Here is a 25,066-nt window from a genome sequence, read left to right on the forward strand (position 1 = left end):
AGTCGTGCGGCTTCCCGCTCAGTTGAGGTCGTGGGCGGGGGACAGATCGTCGATGATCTGGGGTGAAGTCCTCTTGGTGTCCCCCTTTACCCCCCCCCCTCCCCGACCCTACAGTCAGCCATCTCGCCGCCAGGTGCACCCCGCATCGCCCTGGTGCGTCTCATTTCGGCTGTGCGTGGTGAGGCCGGCGAGTTGTGCCTTTGCTGTTGTCTTTTGCTCTTCCTCCTTCACTCTGTTAGGGTCAGCCCGTTGCAGTTGCCCACCTGGCCGGTGTACAGTAAAGTCCTTAGCCGGTGCCTCTGTGTAGGACTTCGGCATTCCCCAGTTGGGCGCCGTCGCTAAGCTGCACTTTAGTTTCTCCCGCTTGTTTTCTTTTCTTCGCTGCGTCCACACCCCCACCCACACACGGAGAGAGTGTGTGGGTGTGGGTGTGGGTGTCTTTGTCGACTGGTGTGTTTGAGTATGTGGGTAGGTGTGGGACAGGACTAATAGGAAGGCATACAGATGGTTCTCGGGTCCTATGCAGTCCTGGGGAAGGTGACTGGGCGATATCCTGATTTAGCTCTCGCTGTTGTTTCTTACTTAGCTTTGTGGTGAGGTTGATGGCGAGAAGGATCGAAGCACTCCCGCGGAGAGGGGGTGCTCTTGTCGTTCTTTTCACGCCACTCTATTGAGGTATGAAGTACACTCCAACCCACCCCTCTCAGGCACACGAGCAAAAAGAAAGAACAAAATGGATGAGCAAACAGGTAGTGCGTAACAGGCTTCCTAAGTGGCTGGGCTCAGTGCCAGCCTGTGCTGCAAGAGGTCGACAAGGCAGAGCACGCAACACCCTCCACCACATGCATCTCCTTTCTAATAGTGGTCAGTACATGGAACTGCGTGGGGAAGGCTCTACGTTGCTCGAACGCTGCAGGGTTGCTTTACCTCAAGTGCCGCTGCGTTTCGGGCAGCGAGGCTGCACTCCAAAGAGCTTGCAGGAGTGGGAGCATCCTCGATGCTGTTCCACATGAGCCCGTGTGGGATTCGGGCCGACACGTGCCCAGGCGATGTGGCCGCCATTCTCCTCCTCTCCTCTCACAGATTCCACTTTCTTTCCTCCTCCGCCCCCCACCCCCCTGTGCTCCCGTGTATGTGGTCGGCCACACTTGTACGCCGACCATCGCCGGCGTCGCCTAGAGACACCCACGGCCGCACAAACACCGCGCATGTGCATCGCCTCCCAATCCCTAACATCAGCATAGCCGTGCGTGCGGGAGCGCCTACATGTGCAGTTGTTCCAGGGCAGACGAGGCCAGCATAGCCAGCACCGCCCTCTCTTTCTCTTTAATCGCCCTCGCCTACCCCACTTCTGGCCTTTCGTGATAATTTTTCTCACTCTCGTTTTCTTTGGTGGCGCGTCAGCTACCCGTTGCGCTTCGCTCACCCGCTTGGATGCGCATACCTCCCCTCACTCGGTGTTGTACGCACCATCTCAGTCGTCCCCTTTTTCTTCCCAGTCTGTGATGTTATTGGCAGCTGTTTGGAATCCGGCACTCCGCTTTGTGTTGTTTGTTTGCTCGCTTGTGCTGGCGCATCGGCTGCCCCTCCCACGTCTTGTTTCAACGATGGGCGCCTTCCTGAAAGGCACCATAGGACAACTCACCGCTGACCGTCACTGGGGCGTGGATGACTTCGCCCCAATTCCCCATATGGTACCGTCTCTCGATACCTCTACTGTAGATCAGCAGTCGGCAGAATCGTATGCGTGTGGGTGTCTCCACACCCTGCGCGCAGACAGGTGGAAGAGGGGCAAACCAATACGGTGGTGCATCCCCGAAAATGTGAGCCTTACTGACATCTGTGGCAGTGAAGAAGGCGCTGCCGAGAAGAAAAACAAAGACAACGCTGAGGCTGACGTGCTGGGGAAGCTCATTTCAGCTCTTTCCTCGCATTGGCTAGTTTCCTTCTCCATCGAAGGTCACAGCGAGGTGACGGCCTTGGATGTGCAGCAATGGGCAGCAAGGTTGGGGTCAAGTGCGCCAGCTATGGCTCCTGCTGCACCGTGGAGCAGCATTCGTATAGCGAACCTGAGCGGTTGCTCCCTGGGGGATGCTGGGGTGCAAGCCCTCCTCTCAACAGTTTTCCCTACCTCCACTGCAGCCTCTGCATCGTCAGAAAAAGGACCCAGTGATGCTATGTCAGCGCCACACCGAGCAGTTCTTCCTCTTCTCGAATCCTTAATACTCGACGGTGTAGGTCTGACAGACCGCGGTGCTGTATGGGTGACGTCTTACTTGAGTGAGGTAGCATGGTGTATGGAAGATGCGCGTCCGGATAACACACGGGACGACGCGTCCTTCTCTTCTAGCAAGCGCTCTCTTCTGCATACTCTCTCTCTGCAGCGTAATACACTAGGGGCCGTCGGGGTGCTGACGCTCCTGCACACCTCCCTCGTGAATCCATTCAGCACCGGCGGCCTACGCAGTCACATCGTAGAGACTGTAGATCTCTCCTGGAACTCTTTGACATCTGTGTCGTGCGGCTGTGATGGAGGGGAGGAGCACAGCTCGGCGGCCCGTCGGAAGCTTCTCATTGCTCTTGGCGCAGGCATGGTGCAATCCATCTCTGAAAGGCAACGTTTGGCAACAGCAGCAGCAGCAGTACCCCCGTGTTGCGGTGTCCTTCTCTTACAAGGCTGCGGTGTTGAGGAGGCCGATGTACGTGCTCTGTGCACTGACGGACTCCTCTTTGCTTTTCTCCAGCGTTTTAGGGAAGTAGCGTACAGTGAGATGCATGGCCCGTGGGACTCCCCGGCACGGCAGGCTTCGCAGTCGCTTTTTTTCGCACAGCTGACCAAGGTTGACCTTAGCCACAACCCCTACCTTGGTGATACTGGCGTCCAGCAACTACTGAGAGCCCTTCTGTGTCTGGAGGCAACACGCGAGGTGTCGTGCAACGTGAGACTCCCGATTGGCTCTGTGCAGCATAGTTTTTATGGGGTTGAAGAAGTTCTGCTGCGCGATGTTGGCTGTACAGATGCGGTGCTAACGGATGTGGTGCGACTGCTGATCTCAAATATCGACGGAGTCATTCCAGGCTCGATGGAGCACAGAAGCGCAGCACACGAGCTTCTCGACTTGGACACCGTCCCTGAAGAAGAGGTGCGTCATGCGCTTCTCAACGAGGCGCGCCTCCTGGCAGGTATTCGTGCAGAGAAGGGCAACCCAAATACTGAGAGTGCCGAAGACAGCTGTCTCATGCCGTACACGTACCTGCCATCTCTGAGGCTGCTGGACCTCTCTGAGAATTCCTTCAATTCAGCTGCACTTATTGGCGCTGTAATGTCTGGAGCTGCTCTACGAGCATCATACGCACCCTCCCGCACGTCCGACTCGGCGGTAGCGGAGCACCGCACGCAGCCCAAGCATGAGGGCCTCGTGTGGCGTCATATGGGCCTGAGTGCTGCTGGTGGAGAGCATGGCTTCGCCTTAGGTTTGGAGGAGTGTGGGCTCTCAGACACGGTCTTGGCGCAGTTTCCGCTTTCCCTTGAGCTGCTACGAGCGGAGATGTCAGAGGGCGAGAAGCTACTGCTTTCCCCAGCTAACTGCACTACCCCCGTTCTGCCACGGCATCCGGTACTTCTTTCGTCGCGCAGGTGCACCTGGTACCTTGGCGGCAACCATCTCACTCACTCAGCGCTCCTTCGTCTGCGGAAGTTTACAAAAACCATGACGCTGTGTACCTCCGTGCACAGCCAGCTGTGCTCTCTTGACGCCTATGTGGAACGGAATGCAATACTCCATCCCGCTACCACTGTGGAGGAGGGGGAGCAAGAGGACCGGACAGCAGCCGCCGTCGCCAGTGATGCAGTATTGTGGGCCGGCATAACCGCTTTGGAAGACAGTGCCTCAAGCAGTGGCATCACCAAGCAAGCCGCCTCAGCAAGCGACACAACTTTTGCCGGACGCTATTCAGCTCTTTACGACTTGAAGAGGCTCCGAGTGAGTTGGCATCAACTTCCATCCTTGTTCAACCTCGAGGCTGTGGAAGAGACCCGCGATCCTTCACAGTTTTCCATTGCGCTGAAGCCGCTCCAGCGGTGTGAGAGGCAAACCAGTGCAACTCCTTTCTGCACCTGTCCGCACCATTCCGGCCCCAGCAGCACTTCTGGTGTTGGATCGTCGGCACACTTTGTGGCTGTTGCCCCGCTGGAAACGTGGGGCCGCCACGCGGGTGCACACCTCTTCAGCCGCTCCAGTGGCGAGCCTGGACCTTCTCTCATCCAAGCGGATCGAGTCGCTGCTCAGCCAGTGGACATGATGCACTTCCACGATGAAGATGCTGCGTTGTGGGCACTATCATCAACGATGACGGGAAGCACCAGTGGCTTTATCGATGCCTTCATTGCTGAGGCGGAACAGGTTATGTGGGAGCGCCGCCAGTGTGTAGAACAGATGGACCACCAAGTCATGAGTGCAGAGCTGCTGTCGTATCTACCCTCTCCAACACCATCTCACAGTGATGGCAGCCGTATGTGACGCGAGCCCCGGAGGCGCAGCATCCGAGAGGATGGAAGGTCACATGTATGCGTCAGAGCTTGTCTGTATCTGCGTGTGTTCGAGCAACACCAAATAAGCAAGCTTAAACCCTAATCGAAGCGGAATCAAGTGGACCTGCCTGCAGATGACCCCGCGAGAGTGACAACGTATACACACAAGGGTGGTGAGAGTGCGGCACGACGCCACACCAGTGAAGTAGATATGGCCTGGATGCCGTACAAGTTGCTCAGCCTCTCACTTTTCTTTCTTTCTCGTATGTACGTCAATTTTTTTTTGAGGATGGCACGCCGTGCCGCACACTTTCTTTACTGCACAACGAGGTAAGTCGAAATCCCGTCTCCAGTCGCGTCTACCACCATCACCCCCTCAGCCTTCCTCTCTCCTCTAGCGCTCTTCAGGCAGTGCGTGAGTGTGTGGACCCCTGCACGGGGCCCCTTTTCTTCACGACAGTGCGAAGTGTATTCTATCCTAACCCGTGCATACACTGCAAACCGAGACCTGCCCCCTTCCCTGCAGATGTTTTTTTGGGGGGAGGTGGGAAGGCTTCGAATGTCCGCACAACGGATCGGATTACCCTCGCACCTTCCTCATCCCTTCCTCCATTCTTCACTGATTTTCTCGGCCTAACAAGGAGGACTTCCCGCAGTCCTGGTCTCTCCCCTCTTTACCTTCAAAAATGAGTGAACCATGCGTCTTCAAGGGTTGCTCCAGCGTGGCTTTGGTGGTACTGCCCAAGTGTGAGTACTGCGAGCAGCGCTACTGCACCAGTCATATGTTGCCTGAGCGGCACGGGTGCGGCGACGCGTGCAAGAACGCGGCACGGCGACAAGCCACCGCCGACGCAGCAGCGCAGCGGCGGGCCCGTCGGCACCTCGGCAATGAGGATGCAAAGAAGCGACTAGACAAGAAGTTGGAGGCGAGCGAGGCGGCCCGTAGAAAGAAGACAAAGTCAACTCAGCTCCCCAAAAAAATGAGTTGACATGCGTGGAGACACACGAAGAGGCCGAGACGGCGAGCCTCGGCTTGGAGAGTGACGACTCCCAACAAAGGCGAAAACGAGAAACACGAGACGTCAGGTACAGGCGACTGCCTCTCTGACTGCGTCGCCGTCGCTTTCCATCACCATCCCCTCTCCCTGTTCATTGGCGACCATCGTCACGTGCCTCATCCCGGACAGCTCACTGAAGTCCAAAGAAGTTTCTGGTAGCGTTACAGGTTGGTTAAGCACCCAAAGGGAACGTAGCGAGGGACGGGCGCCCCTTTTCTCCTTCCCTCTCACGGGCGTTCTCTCTTCACATGTCTACGCTTCAGCGGCATCTGCTGCTGCCAGGATATGAGGAGCGAAAGGGAGAGACTCGCCACAGGTGAGGTTGTGGTGTTGTGTGCATGTGTGTATGTGTGAGTGCGTTGTAGTGGACGGATACAAGCATATCTGCGCCCCTGATCACTGTCAGCAAAGGATCCACGAGTTGAGGAAATCTTGACCTTGTCGAGTACGAATGTGACATGTTTTTATTGCCCTCTACACCTCCCTTCCGCACTACCTTTTCTTCGCAGGTTTTGATACAACTTCCCTCTTCCCTTCTGGTCTCCCCCTCTTTTTTCCGAAAGCTTGGGAACCCACTGTCCGAACCCACCACACACACACACGCACACACACACACACACACACACACACACACACACCTTTTTTCTCAACTTGCACCCTTGAGCGTTTTAGGAGAGACGTGTATCACCATTGCAGTCAAGCCCCCCCCCCCCCCGCCACCACCACGTTTCACTGACAACTTTACCCACACCACAACCGCAGGTTCAAGTACCGCCGCAGTAGTCATGTCCAACAAGTACAAATCCTTCTACGAGAACGATGGCAGCGGCCGGGACACCTTCATCAACTACGCCGGCGCGTACTGGATGAACCCGCTTCCGGCCGGCACCTTCTTCAAGAGTAGAGTGCACCTGGCACAGCCAGGCGCGCCGACGGAGAACGGAACTTCCCTCATGATGGACGACAGTACTCCATACCCAGGCCGCACCCTGTTCGGCAAATCACGCTATGGCACTACCGTTCTCGCAGCAGACCAGGCCGCCGCCCTTGGCACCGCGGACGATTCGCAATCTGGCCACTCTGCGGTTATAGGCAGCACCGCTGGCCCGACCGCAAGCGGCGTGGCAGGGGCGGGAGCCGACGGGCAAAGTTTCGATGGGGAGGCGACCGCACTCGAGCACATCTCATTCGACGTCTCGCACCCGGAGCGGCGTCTGTGGCAACCAGGCCACGCTACCACCGGCCTGGAGGGTACAGGCGGTGGCTCCACCTATAACGGCATCAAGGAGCCATGGGCAGCGCCGAATGCAATGGATAACACGCTGTTGCGGCTGGCGCCTGGGTACGAGTCGACATGCCACTACCACCTGCGCACTGGCCGTTTCTACACTGAGGACGCCGCGCCGCCGCATGAGATGACTCTTCCAGACAAGGGTGTCACGTGGGGCAGGTCCCGCTACTTCTGAGTGACGGCTCTCATGCATATATGGACGTATGAATAAGGGTCTGTTCTACACCAGTGACGTGGTTGGTCGCCCACCTTACCGCTCTCCTTCGCCGATACAATGTGCATTGGATTGCTAGTGTCCAGTATTTCACTTCGCGTTCCAAGCACTCCGTCACTCACTACACTAGGGAAGCACGCCAAGAATCGCTCATCAGGTCACACATTTGCTGCCCGATCTGTGCATGTGTGTGTGTGTGTGTGCATCGATGGCTCTCGTCCTCGCTCTGTCGCGTTAGCCGCTTTTTTTTTTATCTTGCTCAGGTATGGCGCATTTGTTGCCGCCTCCACCCTTTCACACCTGCGTTACGCTTCCTCACGAGCCATCCGTCGTGACGGTGGAGGACCGTGCACTCCTGTACAGGAGGGTGGGGAACTCACAACAACCCTGGGGGGTGCCCGCGCGAGGATTATGTACAAGAGAACTCTCTTTTTGTTTTTTTTTTACATTGCTGCCGGCAGAACGACATAAGAGGAGGTGCGTCACTTCTCCCAAACCCTGCAGTGCAAGTGGTTATCTGCAGAACAGGAAGTGAGGCTGACGCTTTCTCTCTACCCCCCCCCCCCCCCACACACACACACACGCACACACACGAACGCCGTAGTCCTCTGTCGTCTTCTCTCTCCCTCTCGCTTTGTTACCTAACAGGCGCTGCGCTCCGTTTGGGCGCCCTTCACCCCCTTTTTCCTTCCGCTCCTGCTGTGGCTTATTATGGCGCCTTCTCGTTCGGTGTGTTGTTTGCCCAGCAGGTAGTCCCACGTGTCGCTCTCACGCGTTGCTGTTTCCTCTTTCCTCCTCCCCTGCCCACCTACTCTGGGTGCAACAAGGTGAGAACAGCAGCACACATCCGCAACAATGCCTCAATCGAAAGGTCACGAAGCAAGGCGCGACCACAGCAACAACGAAAAGAAACGACGTGCTGGTCACTGACCTCACCAGTCGGCGTTGTGTTACACTCGCTGCTGTGTGCTAGGGTAAGCGGTAGTGACGCAAGGATGCACGGCAGGAGTAGTGCTACAGTGGAAGAGAGATCCACCGGGAGGGACAAGAGAAGGGGAGAGTTGTCTGTAGACTGACACGTGTCTGGCGCCATCCGTCTCCCCATCACCACCCGTTGCTGCTCACCGTTATTCACTCGGTGCAGATGTAGTGGCATGGGTAGGGGTACACGAGGCTTCCATCTTCAGTGTGCGAGTGTGTTGTTGCTCTGCTGTGCCATCCACACAGCGATGCAAGAAACAAACAAGTGCTGAAGCAAAACTAGCGGTTCCGCACGAAAGTCGATGCCTACCCGCCCTCCTCTACACTCACGTTTTACCCCCTCCCCCCTTCTCTCTGCGTCTCTTTCTTATGCACTTGGCCCTCCCCCCCCCCCCCGCCTGCCTTCGCACGCTCACCGCACGGCACGGCCATCACTTAACATGTCAATTTAGTTAGCCGAAAGGGGAAACAGGCGAGTCCAGTCCTTCTTTTTCTGCCCCTTTACTCTTTTGGTTTTGTCGAACAGAATTCCGCACTTTTGCTCTCCCCGCTCTCCTCGACGATGGTCGCTCTCACACCCTGAAAGACGCACGGCAATACCGTCTCTTGCGATACCTTCAGCCTTGCCTCTCTTTTCCTTTTCGCCTCTCATCTCTTCAAGCCCCCCACCCCACCCGGAGGCCTCTACGCTCTCGAGGAAGACCCGCAATGTGGCCCCTGAAGAGAAGAGAAAAAAGGGAGCCCACGCAGGCATACCGTACATGAGGAGCTGTGTAAAGATTTGCAAAGCGGAGCACATGCCGCAGCGGGCCTCCCGTCCAGACCACCTCGCAGGGTACCCTCCGTCGATAACGCAAGGTAACTGCCTGCACGCCTGAAATCCGAGTGGCTGAGGAAGATGAGGCTGAAAAAGAAAGCGAAGTCCAATAGAGCAGCGCATGTGTGTCTCGTATTTCAACCGCCTCCTTCGCGTTTCGGTTGGCTCACATATGTGTTGTTTGTCCTGGGGCCCCATGTCTATGCTCTCTCGTTGTGTGGTATGCGTGTGTGCCTGTGTGTGTGTGTGCTTCCTTTTCCTTCCTTCGTATTCCTCTCCTTTGACTCACGCATCTTCCTCTTTTTTTTTTTGTTCCCCCCCCCCACTTCGCTCACTCGCCCTGCGCGTGTTCGGAGTGATCATCTTCACCTCTACCGTACTTCGCCATCAATGCACTCCGCTAAGGTGCGGTACCATCAAATAAAAGCGATACAAAACGCCCAGCGCTTCGTTTTCTTTTCGTGGCGCTGGGGAGTACACGTATCAAACTTTCATTGTCGTTGCGCTTCTCCCCCACAATAGCTGCAATGCAGGCAACGAGCACAGACATCTTCGTGCCTTGAATGAGATGTGGCGTTTCCCTTTCTAACATCTTCTACGTTTCATCGCTTGGCTTCATGCCAGCAGGGTTGTCGTTGCTTTCTTGCCTGCCGTGTGCCTCAGCGTTTGTTTTTTTCCGCTGTCGAGACGTGCGAAATGAGAGCCTGGCGTATCGCGCACGGACAAGGCGCCCAGAGGTCGGAGGACCAGGGAGGGGTCGGCGTGCAGGGTGCCGTACCGGGTGAGCCCTAGCGTGTGTGTCTGCGAGGCGTGGGATGCAGGCAAGGTACAGGGCCTCAGTGGGCCCTGACCTGGGGCTGGCCCACTTCCTCCTCGAGCGCATCTCACCCGGCCCTCGCCCAGACCACGCCCTGCGACCCGCACGGCAGCACGGCAGCACGCAGCCGAAGGAGGAGCAAGGCAAGGGCGGGGCGGGGCGCGTTAGGCGCATGGCCCGCTGCGACGGCAGGACGGCTCGTCCTGGGGGGCCAGGGCTACGCCGCAGTGCGACTCAATAGTGCGGGTGAGCTGCGGTTGCATGCGCATGTATGCCGACTTGTTTAGTGTCTCAATGTAGCGGTGAACAAGTAGCGGGCGCTGGTGCAAACTGCTCCAGTGGGGCTCTTCTTGAGATGCTCGTTTCTGTGTCATCTCACCCCGTGCCTGTGGTCTCTGTCCCGCTGTAAGCGCATGTGCGTAGCACCATTAACCTCATCCTGGTGCAGACATCAGCCCAGTCATCCTTCATTCCTTTTCACTACATGTGCTCACTGTACTGGTCGCTCTCTCTCTCTCTCCCTCCGTGGGCCATCGACCCTTCTTCCTCACTGCCGGTTCTACGCTCTCCTTCGGTGGGGGCGGGCGGACTGAACGAGTCGCCGCCAGACTGAACTCTTTTCTCTGCCTTTTGTGTTGTTTTTTATCGTTGTTTTTGCATATTGCGGTGTCCCTCTGCCGAGCGCAGCGCCTCGACGTCTGCGGCCACAGCGGCTTCTTTCCTACGCCCCCCCCGCGCCGGTCTTGTGGCTGCTCGTCATCTCTCCCTTTGGCCTGGTTGCTTCTCGGTATTGAGGTGGCACGATGACGTCAATCAGCACAGTGGTCCAGGTGTACTTCAAGTGTGCCCACTTGTTGGACAAGGATATAACCTCGAAATCCGACCCCTACGCGATGCTGTTCGAGACCACAGATGGCGGCAAGGTCTGCGTGGGACGCACAGAGGTAATCAAGAACAATCTCAACCCTGATTTCAAGACCTCCATCTCGGTGAACTACTACTTCGAGATCCGCCAGACCATGCGCGTAGAGGTGTGGGACAGTGACAAGCACAAGTCCGATGATCTGCTAGGTGTTGCGGAGTTCACATTGGCTCATCTGATATCATCGCGTGGCTCCACGCTGACGCTCAGTCTGGGGGGCAAGAGCACCGTGACGCTGACTGCGTCGTATGTCGGGTCGCAGCGGGGCACCGTTGGCGTGAGCTTCAGTGGTCGAAACCTGAAGAAGATGGACTTGTTCGGCAAGTCGGACCCGTACTTTATTCTGAGCCGCCTTCTGCCTAGCGGCCAGCGCTCCACCGTCTACAAGAGCGAGGTGATCAAGAACTCACTGAATCCGCAGTGGAGGCCGACGCCGCCGATGGATCTGGTGGACCTCTGCGGTGGCGACGTCGTCTCCCCGTGCATCCACTTCGAGTGTTTCGACCAAGACCTGGGTACTGACGAGCCAATGGGCAGCTTTGTGATCACCGGTGAGCACCTACTTGCTGCAGGCGGGAAGGAGTTTGAGCTGACGCTTGAGAAGAAGGGGAAGCGGAAGTCGTACGGGTTTATCGCCGTGGACCGGTGCGACTACGTGAAAAGCTACAGCTTTTTGGAGTATGTACAAGCTGGCATGAGTATTAACATTGCCTTCTCCATCGACTTTACGGGGTCGAACGGGGCCCCGAGTGACCCGCGCTCGTTGCACTTCTGCAGTCCGTACCACCCTAGCAGCTATGTGCGTGCGATGCTGGCTGTGAGCAACGTTGTGCAGGAGTACGACAGCGACCGGATGTTCCCCGTGTACGGATTTGGTGCCGTGGCGCCCTTCACAAACGGCACGAGCCACTTCTTCCCGCTGAGTGGAAACCCCGCGAACGCCTACCTGAACGGGATGCAGGCGGTTGTGGACACGTACGCTCGGCTGTTGCCCATGCTGCAGTTCAGCGGACCCACCAACTTTGCGCCGACTATTCGGACGATCGCTACCGGTGCGCGGCAGGCTCGCGGCGTGTACACGATTCTGCTAATCCTCACGGACGGCGCCATCACAGACATGCAGGATACAATCGACGCGATTGTTGCCGCAGATGACGTGCCGCTGTCAATTGTGATCATTGGCATTGGGCACGCCGACTTCAGCTCGATGGAGCAGCTCGACGGTGATGGTAGTGTTCTTCGGGATCGCAGCAAACGACCGGCGCGTCGTGACTTGGTGCAGTTTGTGCCATTTAATTCGTTCGAGGGGAAGGACCCTGCAAGGCTTGCGGCTGCAGTGTTGATGGAGGTTCCGAAGCAGATGGAGGCGTGGGGACGCATTGTGCAGGCCACCCCAGGTCGCTTGTAAGGCGTATGCTACATGAGTCTCGGATGTGCGTTGCGCAGTGTTTGTCCTCTCGCGATCGTTTTCGTGTGTCTCTTCCTTCTCTGACAGTGCGCCTGTTGGAATTTTCTCTGCGCGGTTGTGTGTATGTGTGTGGCAGGGGTCTACACACGCTGCACGCATGGCCGTTCAGAGCTCTTTTATGTTACCGCACTAAATGCGCACTTGTGCATCGTTGCAAAGGCGTCCATGTGTGTCTGTACTCGGGGGGTGCCTTGCTCGCTAATGACATCGAAAGAGTTGCAAACAGGAAGCATGATTGGGAAAGTTTGCGTGAAGAGACACGTGTGCCTGCACTGGCGCATCTCCCCAAATGTTTTAGGAGAGGCGCCAGTGCAGCAACCGGTACAACGTCGATGTCGGGCCTAGCTGTAGCTATGCACCACCTGAGTCTCTTTCAGAGTGACCTCCTCTTTTGATGGTTGGTCGGGCGACCGTGACGCCGCGTCGCCTTACCGTTGCCAAGGGTGTTGTGTCTACTCAGTGAGGCTCCCGCTCTTCCATCTTCCCGTCTTTACCTTCCTTCACGTTATCCCTCTCCTGTGAACGACGTCACACGACATCAAACCATACCCGCCCCCTATTTTCTCTCTCGCTCTCGCTCCCGCTTCCTCCCCTACCCATACGAGCATACGAAGGGTATTAGTGTAACACCGCTCTCAAGTCGCTCTCTCTCCTCTTTTGCTCTCTTGCCTTCGGAGCCTTCGGTACACCCCCTCCTCCTCTTGACGCCGCTGATATCGAACACAAAACGGTGGGCGCCTCTCCTTCAGGGCTGTGAGGGTTTCTCAATTTCGTGCATTACTCCACGCGGCTTCCTCCCCCACTTTTGAGGGTTGATTGTTCGAGTTGCTCGCTTATCTTGTGCTCCCCTTAAGCGACACTTGAACACTCGCCCTTCCTCCGCCCCCCCCCCCTCTCTCTCTCTCTTTCTCCTTCTCCGTCGGTCTCGAACGAATTAGGGCACATCTGCGTGACTACTGTACCGCCGTTCCGCTCCCCACCCCCTCCTCATTTGTGGTTTCATCGCTCATCTCCTCGTCACCCCGTCTCTTTTCTTCTCTTTCTGTGCTTCTAAAAGAGGAAAAAGACGGAGCGATGAAAATGATGATGCGCAAAGACAGCCTAACGCTGGTGGGCGTGTGCCTCGTGTCGGTAATGCTTGTGCTGTCGGCCGCGGCTGCCCCTGATGGCAGCGGCAAGGTCGAACCACCGTGCATCGGCGTTGACCTCGGTACGACGTACTCGGTTGCCGGTGTGTGGCAGAAAGGTGAGGTGCACGTTGTAACAAACGAGATGGGTAACCGCATCACCCCGTCTGTGGTTGCCTTCACCGACACGGAGCGTTTGGTCGGCGACGGTGCAAAGAATCAGCTACCGCAGAATCCAGAGAACACCATCTACGCTATCAAGCGCCTCATCGGTCGCAAGTACAGCGACCCCACTGTACAGAATGACAAGAAGCTGCTCTCGTATCAGATTGTGGCGGACAAGGTTGGCAAGCCGCTTGTGCAGGTCACGGTCAAGGGCCAGCAGAAGCGATTCACCCCGGAGGAAGTGAGTGCGATGGTACTGCAAAAGATGAAGGAGATCTCCGAGACATTCCTCGGCGAGAAGGTGAAGAACGCTGTGGTGACCGTGCCAGCGTACTTCAATGATGCGCAGCGCCAGGCAACAAAGGACTCTGGCAAGATCGCCGGCCTTAACGTGGTCCGCATCATCAACGAGCCGACGGCGGCTGCCATCGCGTACGGCCTCAACAAGGCTGGGGAGAAGAATATCCTTGTCTTCGACCTCGGTGGTGGCACGTTTGATGTGTCTTTGCTGACGATCGACGAGGGTTTCTTCGAGGTCGTCGCGACAAACGGTGACACCCACCTTGGTGGTGAAGACTTCGATAACAACATGATGAAATTTTTTGTGGATGGTCTCAAGCGTAAGCAAAACGTCGATATCTCGGGCGACCAGAAGGCTCTGGCCCGTCTTCGCAAAGCGTGCGAAGCTGCGAAGCGTCAGCTGTCATCTCACCCTGAGGCACGCGTAGAGGTGGACAGCCTTGTCGAGGGTCATGACTTCAGTGAGAAGATCACGCGCGCCAAGTTTGAGGAGCTCAACATGGCGCTCTTCAAGAACACACTTCTGCCTGTGCAGAAAGTGCTGGAGGATGCAAAGCTGAAGAAGAGCGACATCGATGAGATCGTCCTCGTTGGCGGCTCGACCCGCATTCCGAAGGTGCAGCAGCTCATTAAGGACTTCTTCGGTGGCAAGGAGCCGAACAAGGGCATCAACCCCGACGAGGCCGTTGCGTACGGCGCTGCGGTGCAGGCAGCCGTGCTGACGGGCGAGAGCGAGGTAGGCGGAAAGGTCGTGCTGGTCGATGTGATTCCTCTTTCTCTCGGCATTGAGACTGTTGGTGGAGTCATGACGAAGCTCATTGAGCGCAACACGCAGATCCCAACAAAGAAGAGCCAGGTCTTTTCCACCTATCAGGACAACCAGCCTGGCGTGCTGATTCAGGTCTTCGAGGGCGAGCGGCAGATGACGAAGGACAACCGCTTGCTCGGCAAGTTCGAACTCTCCGGCATCCCACCGGCGCCGCGCGGCGTTCCGCAGATTGAGGTCGCCTTCGACGTGGACGAGAACAGCATCCTGCAAGTGACCGCTAGCGACAAGTCGTCTGGGAAGCGGGAGGAGATCACCATCACAAACGACAAGGGCCGCCTCAGCGAGGAGGAGATTGAGCGCATGGTGCGCGAGGCCGAGGAGTTTGAGGATGAAGACCGCAAGGTGCGCGAGCGCGTGGAGGCAAAGAACTCGCTAGAGAGCATCGCTTACTCCCTTCGCAACCAGATCAACGATAAGGACAAGCTTGGCGAGAAGCTCGATGCGGACGACAAGAAGGCAGTTGAGGAGGCTGTGAAGGATGCGCTTGCCTTCGTCGATGAGAATCCGAATGCTGACCGTGAGGACTTCGAAGGTGCGCGCGAGAAGCTGCAGTCTGTGACGAATCCCATCATTCAAAAGGTATACCAGGCTGGCGGTGCCCCCGGTTCCGAACCGACGGATGCGATGGACGACCTGTAGCCAGCCGAGTGGGAAAAGGGAAAAAAGAAACCAGGACAAGGAGAGGGAGAGAGAGAGAGGAACGGCACTGCGCGTCACCGACCACATCTACATGGTCGTGCTCTCGGCCTTTGATATGCAGCCCAGACGAAGAGGTTGTAGGAACCCTGTCCCTGCCGAAAGATAGAGGAAAGCGGGGCAAGCGAGGCACAGAGCAGTGAAAGAGGACCCGACTCAGCTCTAGCAGCGCTACCTCTGTCTGTCTCAGGTGAGCATGTCTATACACTTTCGCCGACATGGTAGAGAATTACGTCCCCCCTTCCCGCACCTTTTTGTTGTTATGTTGTCGTTCGACAGTCCCTCTCTTCCCTCCCCTTTTCACTCACCGCGCTAAACCACTACGACCGTGTGTATGGGGTGTGTGCTTCATCTTGAGCTCCATGAGCGCATGTGTCCCTTTACTTCCTCGGTGCCCTTCTCGCGTCTGCACATCCTTACTTCGCCCTCCCGCTCGACAGCATCTCCGTTTGGTGCACCGATGCACACAGACCAACACGCCCGCTCACGTGGAGGGAAGCCCACTGTGCCATCGCCGCTTCCCTCTGCATCCCTGCCCCCCTATGGGCCACAGCGGAGCACCTCGTGCATGTGTCTGTGTGCTTGTGGGTGGGAGGGTGCCTGTTGGTTGGTCAAAGCGGAGTCCGTGCGCCCCCTTTCCTTTGTTCGACTTTCCGTCGTTACTCCCGACACGTGGCGCCTTGTCTTGTGCGCTCTGCGCCTTTGTTTTTTTTCTTGTTTGTTTTTGTCTTTGTTCTCGCTCAGCTACTTCTTGCCCGGCTGTCGGAGCGTGTGCGTGTGTGTGTGTGTGTCTTCTCTTCGTGTCACCGTTTGAGCCTCGTCCTTCTACCCAATTTCCTTCTTTTTTTTCTTTCGCAGCCTCCCGTTCCTTCGCCCTCTCTCTTCCCTCATCCCCCAACCCATCCCCCATTGCATTGGTTTCTGCCTGTATGCATCTCTCACGAGCGCACCTTCCAGCGCACCACACGTCTGGCGCTCCTCTGCCCCTCTCATCCCCTTTTTTCCTTCTCTCTGTGCTCTTCGCCGGGTGTCTGAGTACGGGTACCTTGGTAGGCCGTCATCTTCTTCTCACCCCTCCACTCTTCCCCCTCCTTGACCATTGTGTGTTGTATCAGTTGGCCTTTTCACTTGACTGATTGCTGGGGGTCTCTCTGCACAACGTGTGTAGGGTGTACCATGCGCGAGCATCATCATCAGAGGAGCATGCGAGTGTGGATGGGGGGAGGGGGTGGATGGGCGGCTATGCGAGAGGAGGACAAAAAAAAAACGATCCGAGGCGTGGCAAAGGGTGGCGGCAGTTGCAGCGGAAGTATGCACTGTCGTGAGAAAACCGAAAGTAGGCTCTCTCACCCTCAGCGTGCACGTACGCCCTGCGCGGGGGGGGGGGGGGTAAAGTTTCTCCTCTCTTGGTATGTCTTTGCGTCTGTTCCTCGGTGTAAACCTTTCTTTGGAAAGACACCTATCGGGGGAGGGGTACTTTATGTGGTTGTTTGTGGGGGGGGGGGGGGGGAAGAGAGTGAAGGCGAACAAGGGAACTGGGGTAAGGTAGTCCAGAAAAGACGGGTAAACTGATCGACACAGACGGAGAGGAGTAGTACAACATACACACGCAATAGGCACTCCCTCGTCCTCTTCTTCCCACACACATCCGAGTGCAGAGGGGTGGTGACTTGACGGACAAGAAGAGACATCACAAAGCGAACGCAATCTGAATTGATAAGGTCCCTCCTGCACGCACACATGTTTACCTGAGAAAGTCATGCAACTCAGAAGGCGACAGAAAAAGGGGGGAAAGAGTGTCAGAACACCACGGCTAGGAGGAAAATATGGGCTCTAATACTCACCCACACGCGCACACATCTCTCTAATGAAGTGGAAGGCAGACGAAGCGGAAAGAAAGCTGTGTTTCCGAAACCGATCCCTACCAGACTCTCCCTTTGCCACCGTCTGCACGCACACCGTACGAGCCTTTTCTTCCTTCAGGGACCATCAGGCGTACGCCTCACACACACACTCTCTCACACAAGCTTCCTCTCTCCTGTGTATCTGACCCTCTTATGTCTTTTTTGTACTTGGCCCTCACCCTCTCTTGTGGGGCTGAAAAGAAGAGCACAGAAAAAAATAATGAGGTTGAAGAGGGAAGGGAAGAACGAGAGGGAAGATGAGGAACCACCAGCGATGGTGTTCTTCTCTGTGTGTGTGTGTGGGGGGGGGGGGGGGGGGCGTGTGTATTGTTGTTGGTTGGCTGGTTTGCTTTGCTAATGGGCGGAAGAAGGTCACAAAAAAGGAGAAGCAACAAAACACGAAGAACCCCTCCCCCCCCCCCCCAAAGGGAGGAGGGGAGTGTGGTGGAGAGAACAACTAAATACTAAAAATTGCAATAAAATTTTTAACATTATGGGCTTTTCTGTCTTCTTTGGTTTCTGTGCGATTTTTTGTTCTCTCCCTCTCTCTTTATGTTCTCTTTGGTGTTTCACTGTTCTCGTCACACACATACACACACAGTCGTTGACACGCCCACATGGATGGCTTTTATTTTTCAGCTATTGCTGGCTGGTGTGCATGTTTGTCTCTCTGACGGTGTCTCTCTCTTTCGGTTGGACTGTGAGACCCGCATGCAAGAGAGCCGAAAATGTCCTGTGCAACGTACAAGAAGCGCTCTCCGCGGCAGAAGCAGCAACAGACAGGGTTAGAGAGAGAGGGAAAGCAACGCTACAGCAGCCGTCGTCGAGATCATGTGTCGATGTGAATCAGTCAACGGTGTTGTGTACTTTGTGTGCATCTGTGTGGTTTTCGTCGGCCCTTTTTTTGGTGTGTTTGGCATCTCCTTGTTTCGGATGTACTGTATATCAGAGGTTGGGCGTCGTCTCTTTGTTTGTTTGTTTTGCATGCTTTGTTCCCTATCTGCGAGGTCTTTCGTGAGTGTGTCTGTCGTGCGTCCATGCGCGTTGTCTGTGTATTTATTCTCCTCACCCCCTCCTCTCTTTTTCTCTCTCCCTCGCCCCCCCCTTTGGCAGTTTCACCAGTCTGTCATGCAGCATCGACGCTCACTTCATGAGCGAAAAACGAAGTGAATCGGTGCAGGAAGCGGGAAAAAAAGGTGGCGAAGATGAGAAGGTGGAGTCAAACCCCTCTGATGGGGGCAAAGTGTCCGGTGCTCGATGACGATGAGGAACAATAGACGAGAAGAAAAGCAGACCAAAAACAACATCAGACAAAGCCCACTCAATGATGGTACTGTGTGCTTTGTCTTTTCTTTTTTTCTCTCCCTAAAAAAAAGTGTGTGCGTCTCGGCCCCTGTTCCTCCTGTGTAGTAATGATAAGGGGTGCCTATGATAGAGGTACCGTTTCACACTCAGCAAGGACAGCCCTATGCCCACCCACCCACCCCCCAAAAAAAAAATTGATGGTAATAAGGTTAACCCCAACACGAATGCTCTTCCGGACTGGAAACAAACAGGGGCAGACGACGGTGGCGGTGGATAGCACAGCTAGTGGCGCAAGCGTACTGGTTTGGATCGAGAACGGCCTCCGCAGGGTGAGGGAGCTCGAGAAGACCGTCGAGGTATGAGAAAGACCCTGCCTGCGCTCTTCTTTCCCCATATGGGGCTTCGGGAGGGAAGGAATCCACACCTCGAGCCGCACTCATGTCTCGTCAAGCCGCAGTGTTGCTCTCCTTGTGGCCTCCTTTTTCCTCGTTCCGCGTCTAACTCACGCAAAAATGAGTGTTTGCCCTTTCCTTGCGGCGGCTCCACCTTATCGTCCTTCGTGCGACGTAGCAGGTATGCGCACTGGCCTCTCTCCGCACCTTCAGTCTGGTTCCTCTGTCGCTCTTCCTCTCTCTCACTCTGGGATGGGACGTTCTTTTTTTTTGTATCGCTTTATCTCCGTCTCTCTTGCCCAGTGCCTCACATGCACACGCGTACGACGGAGAATCTAGCAATTCTTTGCGCTCGTCTTGTTTGCAAGGTGGCACACCTCACCTACACTCTGCAGCGTATAAGAGCCGGTACTGCGGTCACCACTACGCTAGGTATAGGCCTGGGAAGAAAAAAAACAACACACACAAATGCACTCCTATTGATCGGTAGCGTCTTTCGAATGGTATCTTCACACGTGCACACCACCACCCTCTACGACGTCCTCATCTCAGCTCGAAGCGTGCTCTCGGTCACGCTTTCCATTTCCAATACACCGACACAGACATACACGCCGGCTACCGCCACACCACAACCACCGCTTTCTCTATCATTCCTCTCGCCTCCTTTCCTCCGTGGAGGTGTCCTCGCGCCCTCTTCTACGACATCTCAGGAGTTGCACAGAAACACACACACCCACTCGCACCCACACACACATATATATATACATATATACTCACTAGTCACTCACACACTCTCTCTCTGCCACAAGTACCCCCACAACTTTATTCGCTAGTGTCTTCCTCTCTCGCCCTCTTTCGCACTTACTTTGGGCGCAGCCCACTGTTGCTGCACACTACACTGCCTTTCCCTAAGCCGAGCACACTCTCTTCTTCTCCGGGGTGTTTTTGCGTTCTTATTTGTGTAGGACGCGCCCTCACGCATGCAGTATCATGTGCCCTTTGGCCTAGCCCACCTGAGCGCGTCGAGCGCCGCATCGTCGTCTATGAGCTCAGTGCAGGCGTCCTCGTCACCCGTTCACCACCAGGAAATCGTTAGCGATAGCGGCGTCGGGATCACGGTAGGCCAAGGCCTTTTGGGTGGTCGTCACCTCGCTGTAAGAGTGACACCGCCGCTGGCATCCAGCGCATTCTCTCCAGCCGACATCCCTGCTGGCGCCAGCGGTGACATCAGAGGAGCTGCAAGTCATTGGCGCTCGGGCTACAGTTCTTCTGGTCGTACTCACAGTAGCGTGTGCGCATCCTTTTCTGGCCATGCTACATTGGAATCCCCGGGCTCGACGACGAACACGACTACCGGCACAGTCAACAATACCTCCTCCTCGGCCTACGGTGCAGGCATCGTCCGCATCAGCGAGCTTCGGCGACAAGGGGTGACCTCCATCGAATCCGGCCTGCGGCTGGCCACGCTCCAAGGCGGCCGCTCAGTAGCCCCGGCGAAATTCACTCACAACATCAACAGCGCTCATGGTGGTGTCAGCTCTGACGGAGGCGTCATTTACGGGAGTTTGACGCCAGACGCCACACCCTCACTGCGCCGTACACGGCGGCGCGGTTCGCCAGTGCCAGCAACCACCACCCTCGCAACTGCCTCGTCGTCAGCACGGGTACACTGCGGCCGTAGCAGTACAGTCGTCAGCGGCGACGGACGGCGTCGTGGCCGAGGCCGCCGCCGCAGCAGCAGCTCACAGGCCTCCGCAGCGGTTACACTGCGCAATGACGGTCAGCTCTGTGACTACCGCTGGTATACCGCGCGTGGGCGCCGCTGTTTTGTCTACGACGGGCGCACCTACAAAGGCTCTAGCGCACATCGAATGTGGGAGAAAGTCAAGGAAGCGGCGCGACAGCGCGGCCTGTTGCAGTCGCAGCACGCCGTGGCGGCGTCGCGCGTATCCGCTGCTCCACGTGCTCGTGGAAGAGCCGATTCTGATAGCACATACTCAACGGCAGCAGCGTGTGTTACTGTGCCACGTTCGCACCAGGCTTCGCCTCGCGCGCGCTTCGCAACGGAGCAGGCCCTTCTCATACAGCGAACAAAGCAGAGGTCGACCTCGGTACCCCGAAAATTGATTGACGAACCAGCGGGGGCAGGGGTGCCCACCCCGACACGGTTGCCGGAGGAGTGGCGCACTCTGATGGCGGAGCTCGGCGTGCTGCCAGACGAGGACACTGGTGCTATGGAAATCGACAGGGAAGGGCGCCCCTTAAGCGTAATGGATGGAAAGCAGCTGCTGATGTGTTCCCCAGCAAACGTGTCGCGCAACGCTCAACTGCGCCGTGATCACCTCTCCGCCGGCAGCGCCGCCACGAAGGATGTGATTGAGATCAGCGACAGCGACTCCACCAACGACGGCACCAACGACTCTGACCCGAACACTTCCAGCAGCAGCCCATCGGCAACATTATCCACCGAGGCGAGTAACTACGCCGACCGTGGGCAGCGTAACACCGACACTGTAGTCACAGGCGAACCACTGCAGTGGCCTGTCACGTCCTATTTTAGCGACGTCAGCAGTGGGTGGTCCTCTACGTCGTCCTTCACGACGTCGCCTGCTCCCTCGCCATCGTCAAAATCGAGAAACTCTCCTAAACGGAAGCGAGTGAGGCCGGAACAGTGCACGGGCCAGGCTGCCACTGCCACCCCCTGCGCGCCTGCGCGCCTTTGCCGCTATCACGGAGTGCAGGTGGTGGAGCAGGAGGGATGGGTGTACCCGGTAGAGGTGTATGCTTCACAGCAGCAGCAGCAGCAGCAGCAGCAGCAGGACCGGGATAGTGAAGAGGGGAGAAAGACACCACCACGTTTAGCTTCCCCTGGCGTCTTCTTACCAGCTGCGAGCCTGAGTCGCACCGGTGTTAGTGGTGACTGTTCTTCAGTGCTCTGCGGTGTCGATGACCTACCCTTGGCAGATCTCTATAGAGAGGCATCAACAGCCCAAAGCGGCGCCCTCGTTGCTGCACAGCCTTGCCGTCGTACGCTGTTGACTGTGCCCTTACCCTCCTTCAATGCGTCTGCGGGATTATCTGTAGTGAGTGAGACAGGTGAGGCTGTCCCGATCCGTCCCGTCACTCTGTCAAGCACGGTTCACGCAAGCCTTCTCAACCGGTCTGCCGCACTACAAAGTAACGTCAGCGGGGGTGGTTTCTCCGCCTTCTTGGGTGCTGATGACAACCTCGACGACTTCCATGCCGCCGACCTTGTGGACATGTTTGTCACTGGAGAGGAAATCGGGGGGCTCCGCTACGAGGGCTGAAACCCAAAGAGAAAAGAGCTCAAGCTGTGCGTCCTTGTCTCAGCGACGGCCTGTCTCGCTCTCCCTACCGAGGCACTGTCGAGGCTCACGATGAGCCGCCAGGCATGCGTGGCAGTTGTACGGAACGGCGAAGAAAAAGGGAAGGAGGAAAAGAGCGAGTCAATGGACGACCGGCGTGGGGACGCGCTTGATGGTCATCGTGGTCCGAAGCGTTTTCGGGTGGATTCGCCGACGGTGCGCACTCCGTGGCGGCAGAGGGGGTTCCGCACTTCTTCTGCTCTCCACTGTTTTACGCACTTTTTTTTGGTCGTTCGTTCGTTGAGAAAGAAAAAGAGAGGGGAGGGGAGGAGAGGGGAGACCACCGCATCGCGTGGGTGATTCGGCAGTGTACGAGAGAGGGCCAACACGTGGCGGCGCCAGTATCAGGCATGCTGTGCACTGTGTGATTCACCGGTATAGTAAAAAAAAATGGAGCCGTGCCATCCATCGCCGCTTCGTTATTCGTACACGACCTTCCCTTTCTTTGGGGGGGGGGGGGGGGGGGTTCAGCTGCTCTCTCGCTGTTGTGCCGCAACGTCAGTTCTCTCAACTTCGTTTCTTCTTCACAAACCGCCACGCTGAGACTCCATCACAGACGTTCACGTCCCCGGGCCTCCCCAGAGACGCACACGCACGGGGGCATAGACGCCCGCATTTCTCTTTTCTCTTTTCCTCTAAACGGTACTGTACGACGACGTCCTTGCTGTGCCTGCGCATCCCTCACAAGATGAGCACTTCCGCCACGGCACCCGTTGGCAAGTGGGTGATTGTGCGCTCCGATCGCCTTGTCGTGTCGGTGGACAAGACCAACCACACTTACTTTCTTGGACGCGGGCGACAACTGCCAGCTGCGCAGCTGCTGTCGCACAAGTACGCATCGCGGGAGCACCTCGCCATGGTATGGCACCCGCCTCACCTCTGCATGGTCCAGGTGGGAAAGAATCCTTCTTTCCTCGGTGCGAGCTGCACACCTGTGCCCCGGCTGCGTGGTGACGCCACCACCGAGTCAGAAGAACACAGTCCGCCCCTGTGGCAGCGTGCGCAGGTGCGATTTAGTGCGACGGCTGCTGTGAAGGAGGCCACAGCGCACCAGAGCGCTGGCGACGTCATTACGGTCGATGTACCTCTCTCTGACCCACTGACGGTCATGCACGCGCCTGATCGCCATTGGATCGGCGCGGCGACGGTGCACTTCCCTGATGAACTTGGCCTACCAACACTGACGGTGCGCTTTGAGGAGACCGAGGCCACACGCGAAGATGCCACAGCGGCGGTGACGACGAAGACGACTGCGGAGATGCTCACTGTCCCGTTGGCCAGGGCAGTCGGCGGGGGCGACGACGACGACGATGACGGCCCGAGTGACGGGGAAAAGAGAGCTGACCTGTCCTCACAGGGACGGACTTGGGCTGGCGAAGGTGCAGCGGCGGACGACGGGAGTGGGAAGCCGGAGTGGCGTGGCTTACTAGATGTGGCGCTCCAGCAGCAGCAGCAGCAGCGGGAAGGAACTTCGGTCTCATCACCGGCAGCGCAGGCCTACGAAGCTCGACCAGCCTCACAGCATGTTCCTGCAGCTTTCGCGCCATCCACGCAGGTCTCGGTTGGCAGCGTAGCGGATAAAACACCCCCACCTTCTGCTGCCGCTGCGGACCCTGCACCGCACAGGGTGGGGTTGTGGGAGTGGAAGAACCACGGGAAGGGTAAGGATAACGGAGCCACGTCATGGAGCAAGTACAACCTCGCCGTGGCACAGCTCCTGGAGGAGGCATATCGAGACGCCTCGATTGCCAAGATCAAGATCCCTGACTCGGCCATGTTTGGCAAGGCGGAGGCGAGAGGCTACACCTACGGCGTGTGTTTCGCGGAGAAAGCGCTCGATGGGGCGATGATCCAGTATTCCCTGGAGTTGCCCGGGAACTTTTGCTTAATCCGTCGTACCGGCGGGCCTCCGGTGGACAGGCGGCGCGCAAAGAAGGCGCACGTCATTCCAACGCCGCCATCGTCAGAGGATGAAGAAAGCGATGGTGAGGCGGACTCCAGCGATGACTCTTACTCGGAGGAGAGCGTGTCCTCTTCTTCCTCGTCCAGCAGCATCAGCACTGACGTCACGCCCCAATGGAAGAAGCGGCGTCGCCGCTAGAAGCCCAAACTGCATGTCTGTGCACAGATACTGACAGCTCTCTCTCGCTGTAGAGAGCAACGGGATTACGAGCCCCCTTCGCTGCTCCCTCACCCTCTCGTTCCCTGGTCGGAGCGCACTTTTTTGATGTTACGACGGTTTGCTGCGGGCATGCTTGTGGGTGGAGCGTTGCTGACAGAGCGGATTGGTGGCACAGCAACTCCATGTGATTGGTGTGTGCTGCGCCAGTATGGGTTCGATGGTATCGCCATGGTGATTTGCCGTCTGTTTCTCTCCATGAAGAGGTACATGGATAAGGACGGGAAAGCAGCTCCAGGGAAAAGGCTGGAGGAGAGGTAGTGCATTGTGGGGTAGGGTTGGGGTTGGGGAGGGGAGGCAGATAAACCATTCTTCGCAAGCGTAGAAGCTGCAGCAGAGAGTGCCATTCCTTTTCTCTCTCCTCCTCCTCCTCCCCACCTCGTGTCTTCTACTCGCTTCTTTCTACGTGTGATGTCATCTCGAACGGCCACGCGTATTTTGCCCGTTGTTCGTCCTTTTCTTTGTGCCGTTGCTTTGTCCTCCTCGCGCCATGCTCGGGGTCCTCTCGCCGACCCCATCCCTGTCAACCCTATTCGTTTTTCATCCGTGGTGGAGGCAACCGAGCCTGCTGCACCTTCGAATAGCCTGGCATACCCCCGCACCCTGGCTCATTCTTGATTGAGAAACACAATGCGAGCGGTATCTTAATCGCCTACTCTGGGGGGAGGGGAGGTCAGTNNNAAA

The 25,066-nt window shown here is 56.9% G+C and overlaps 7 protein-coding genes across 7 annotated transcripts; all 7 read left to right on the top strand.

The window, feature by feature from the left end:
- Positions 1 to 1,607: 1,607 nt before the first annotated feature.
- On the top strand, positions 1,608 to 4,520 carry LBRM_28_1260 (hypothetical protein; the record flags this gene model as incomplete). The annotated part of the gene is made up of 1 exon (XM_001566107.1): positions 1,608 to 4,520. The coding sequence occupies one exon, from the start codon at positions 1,608 to 1,610 to the stop codon at positions 4,518 to 4,520; it is 2,913 nt and encodes a 970-aa protein (XP_001566157.1).
- Positions 4,521 to 5,217: 697 nt separating this feature from the next.
- On the top strand, positions 5,218 to 5,520 carry LBRM_28_1270 (conserved hypothetical protein; the record flags this gene model as incomplete). The annotated part of the gene is made up of 1 exon (XM_001566108.1): positions 5,218 to 5,520. The coding sequence occupies one exon, from the start codon at positions 5,218 to 5,220 to the stop codon at positions 5,518 to 5,520; it is 303 nt and encodes a 100-aa protein (XP_001566158.1).
- Positions 5,521 to 6,374: 854 nt separating this feature from the next.
- LBRM_28_1280 (conserved hypothetical protein) lies at positions 6,375 to 7,055 on the top strand (the record flags this gene model as incomplete). The annotated part of the gene is made up of 1 exon (XM_001566109.1): positions 6,375 to 7,055. The coding sequence occupies one exon, from the start codon at positions 6,375 to 6,377 to the stop codon at positions 7,053 to 7,055; it is 681 nt and encodes a 226-aa protein (XP_001566159.1).
- A 3,457-nt stretch (positions 7,056 to 10,512) lies between these two features.
- Positions 10,513 to 12,039, top strand: LBRM_28_1290 (copine i-like protein; the record flags this gene model as incomplete). The annotated part of the gene is made up of 1 exon (XM_001566110.1): positions 10,513 to 12,039. The coding sequence occupies one exon, from the start codon at positions 10,513 to 10,515 to the stop codon at positions 12,037 to 12,039; it is 1,527 nt and encodes a 508-aa protein (XP_001566160.1).
- Positions 12,040 to 13,182: 1,143 nt separating this feature from the next.
- Positions 13,183 to 15,159, top strand: LBRM_28_1300 (putative glucose-regulated protein 78; the record flags this gene model as incomplete). Its single annotated transcript, XM_001566111.1, has 1 exon — positions 13,183 to 15,159. One exon carries the CDS (start codon positions 13,183 to 13,185, stop codon positions 15,157 to 15,159), a length of 1,977 nt encoding a protein of 658 aa, XP_001566161.1.
- Positions 15,160 to 19,797: 4,638 nt separating this feature from the next.
- On the top strand, positions 19,798 to 22,125 carry LBRM_28_1310 (conserved hypothetical protein; the record flags this gene model as incomplete). Its single annotated transcript, XM_001566112.1, has 1 exon — positions 19,798 to 22,125. One exon carries the CDS (start codon positions 19,798 to 19,800, stop codon positions 22,123 to 22,125), a length of 2,328 nt encoding a protein of 775 aa, XP_001566162.1.
- Positions 22,126 to 22,891: 766 nt separating this feature from the next.
- Positions 22,892 to 24,304, top strand: LBRM_28_1320 (conserved hypothetical protein; the record flags this gene model as incomplete). The annotated part of the gene is made up of 1 exon (XM_001566113.1): positions 22,892 to 24,304. The coding sequence occupies one exon, from the start codon at positions 22,892 to 22,894 to the stop codon at positions 24,302 to 24,304; it is 1,413 nt and encodes a 470-aa protein (XP_001566163.1).
- Positions 24,305 to 25,066: the final 762 nt, after the last annotated feature.

The sequence above is a fragment of the Leishmania braziliensis genome, chromosome 28 (genome assembly GCF_000002845.2).
Source record: "Leishmania braziliensis MHOM/BR/75/M2904 complete genome, chromosome 28".
Lineage (NCBI taxonomy): Eukaryota > Euglenozoa > Kinetoplastea > Trypanosomatida > Trypanosomatidae > Leishmania > Leishmania braziliensis.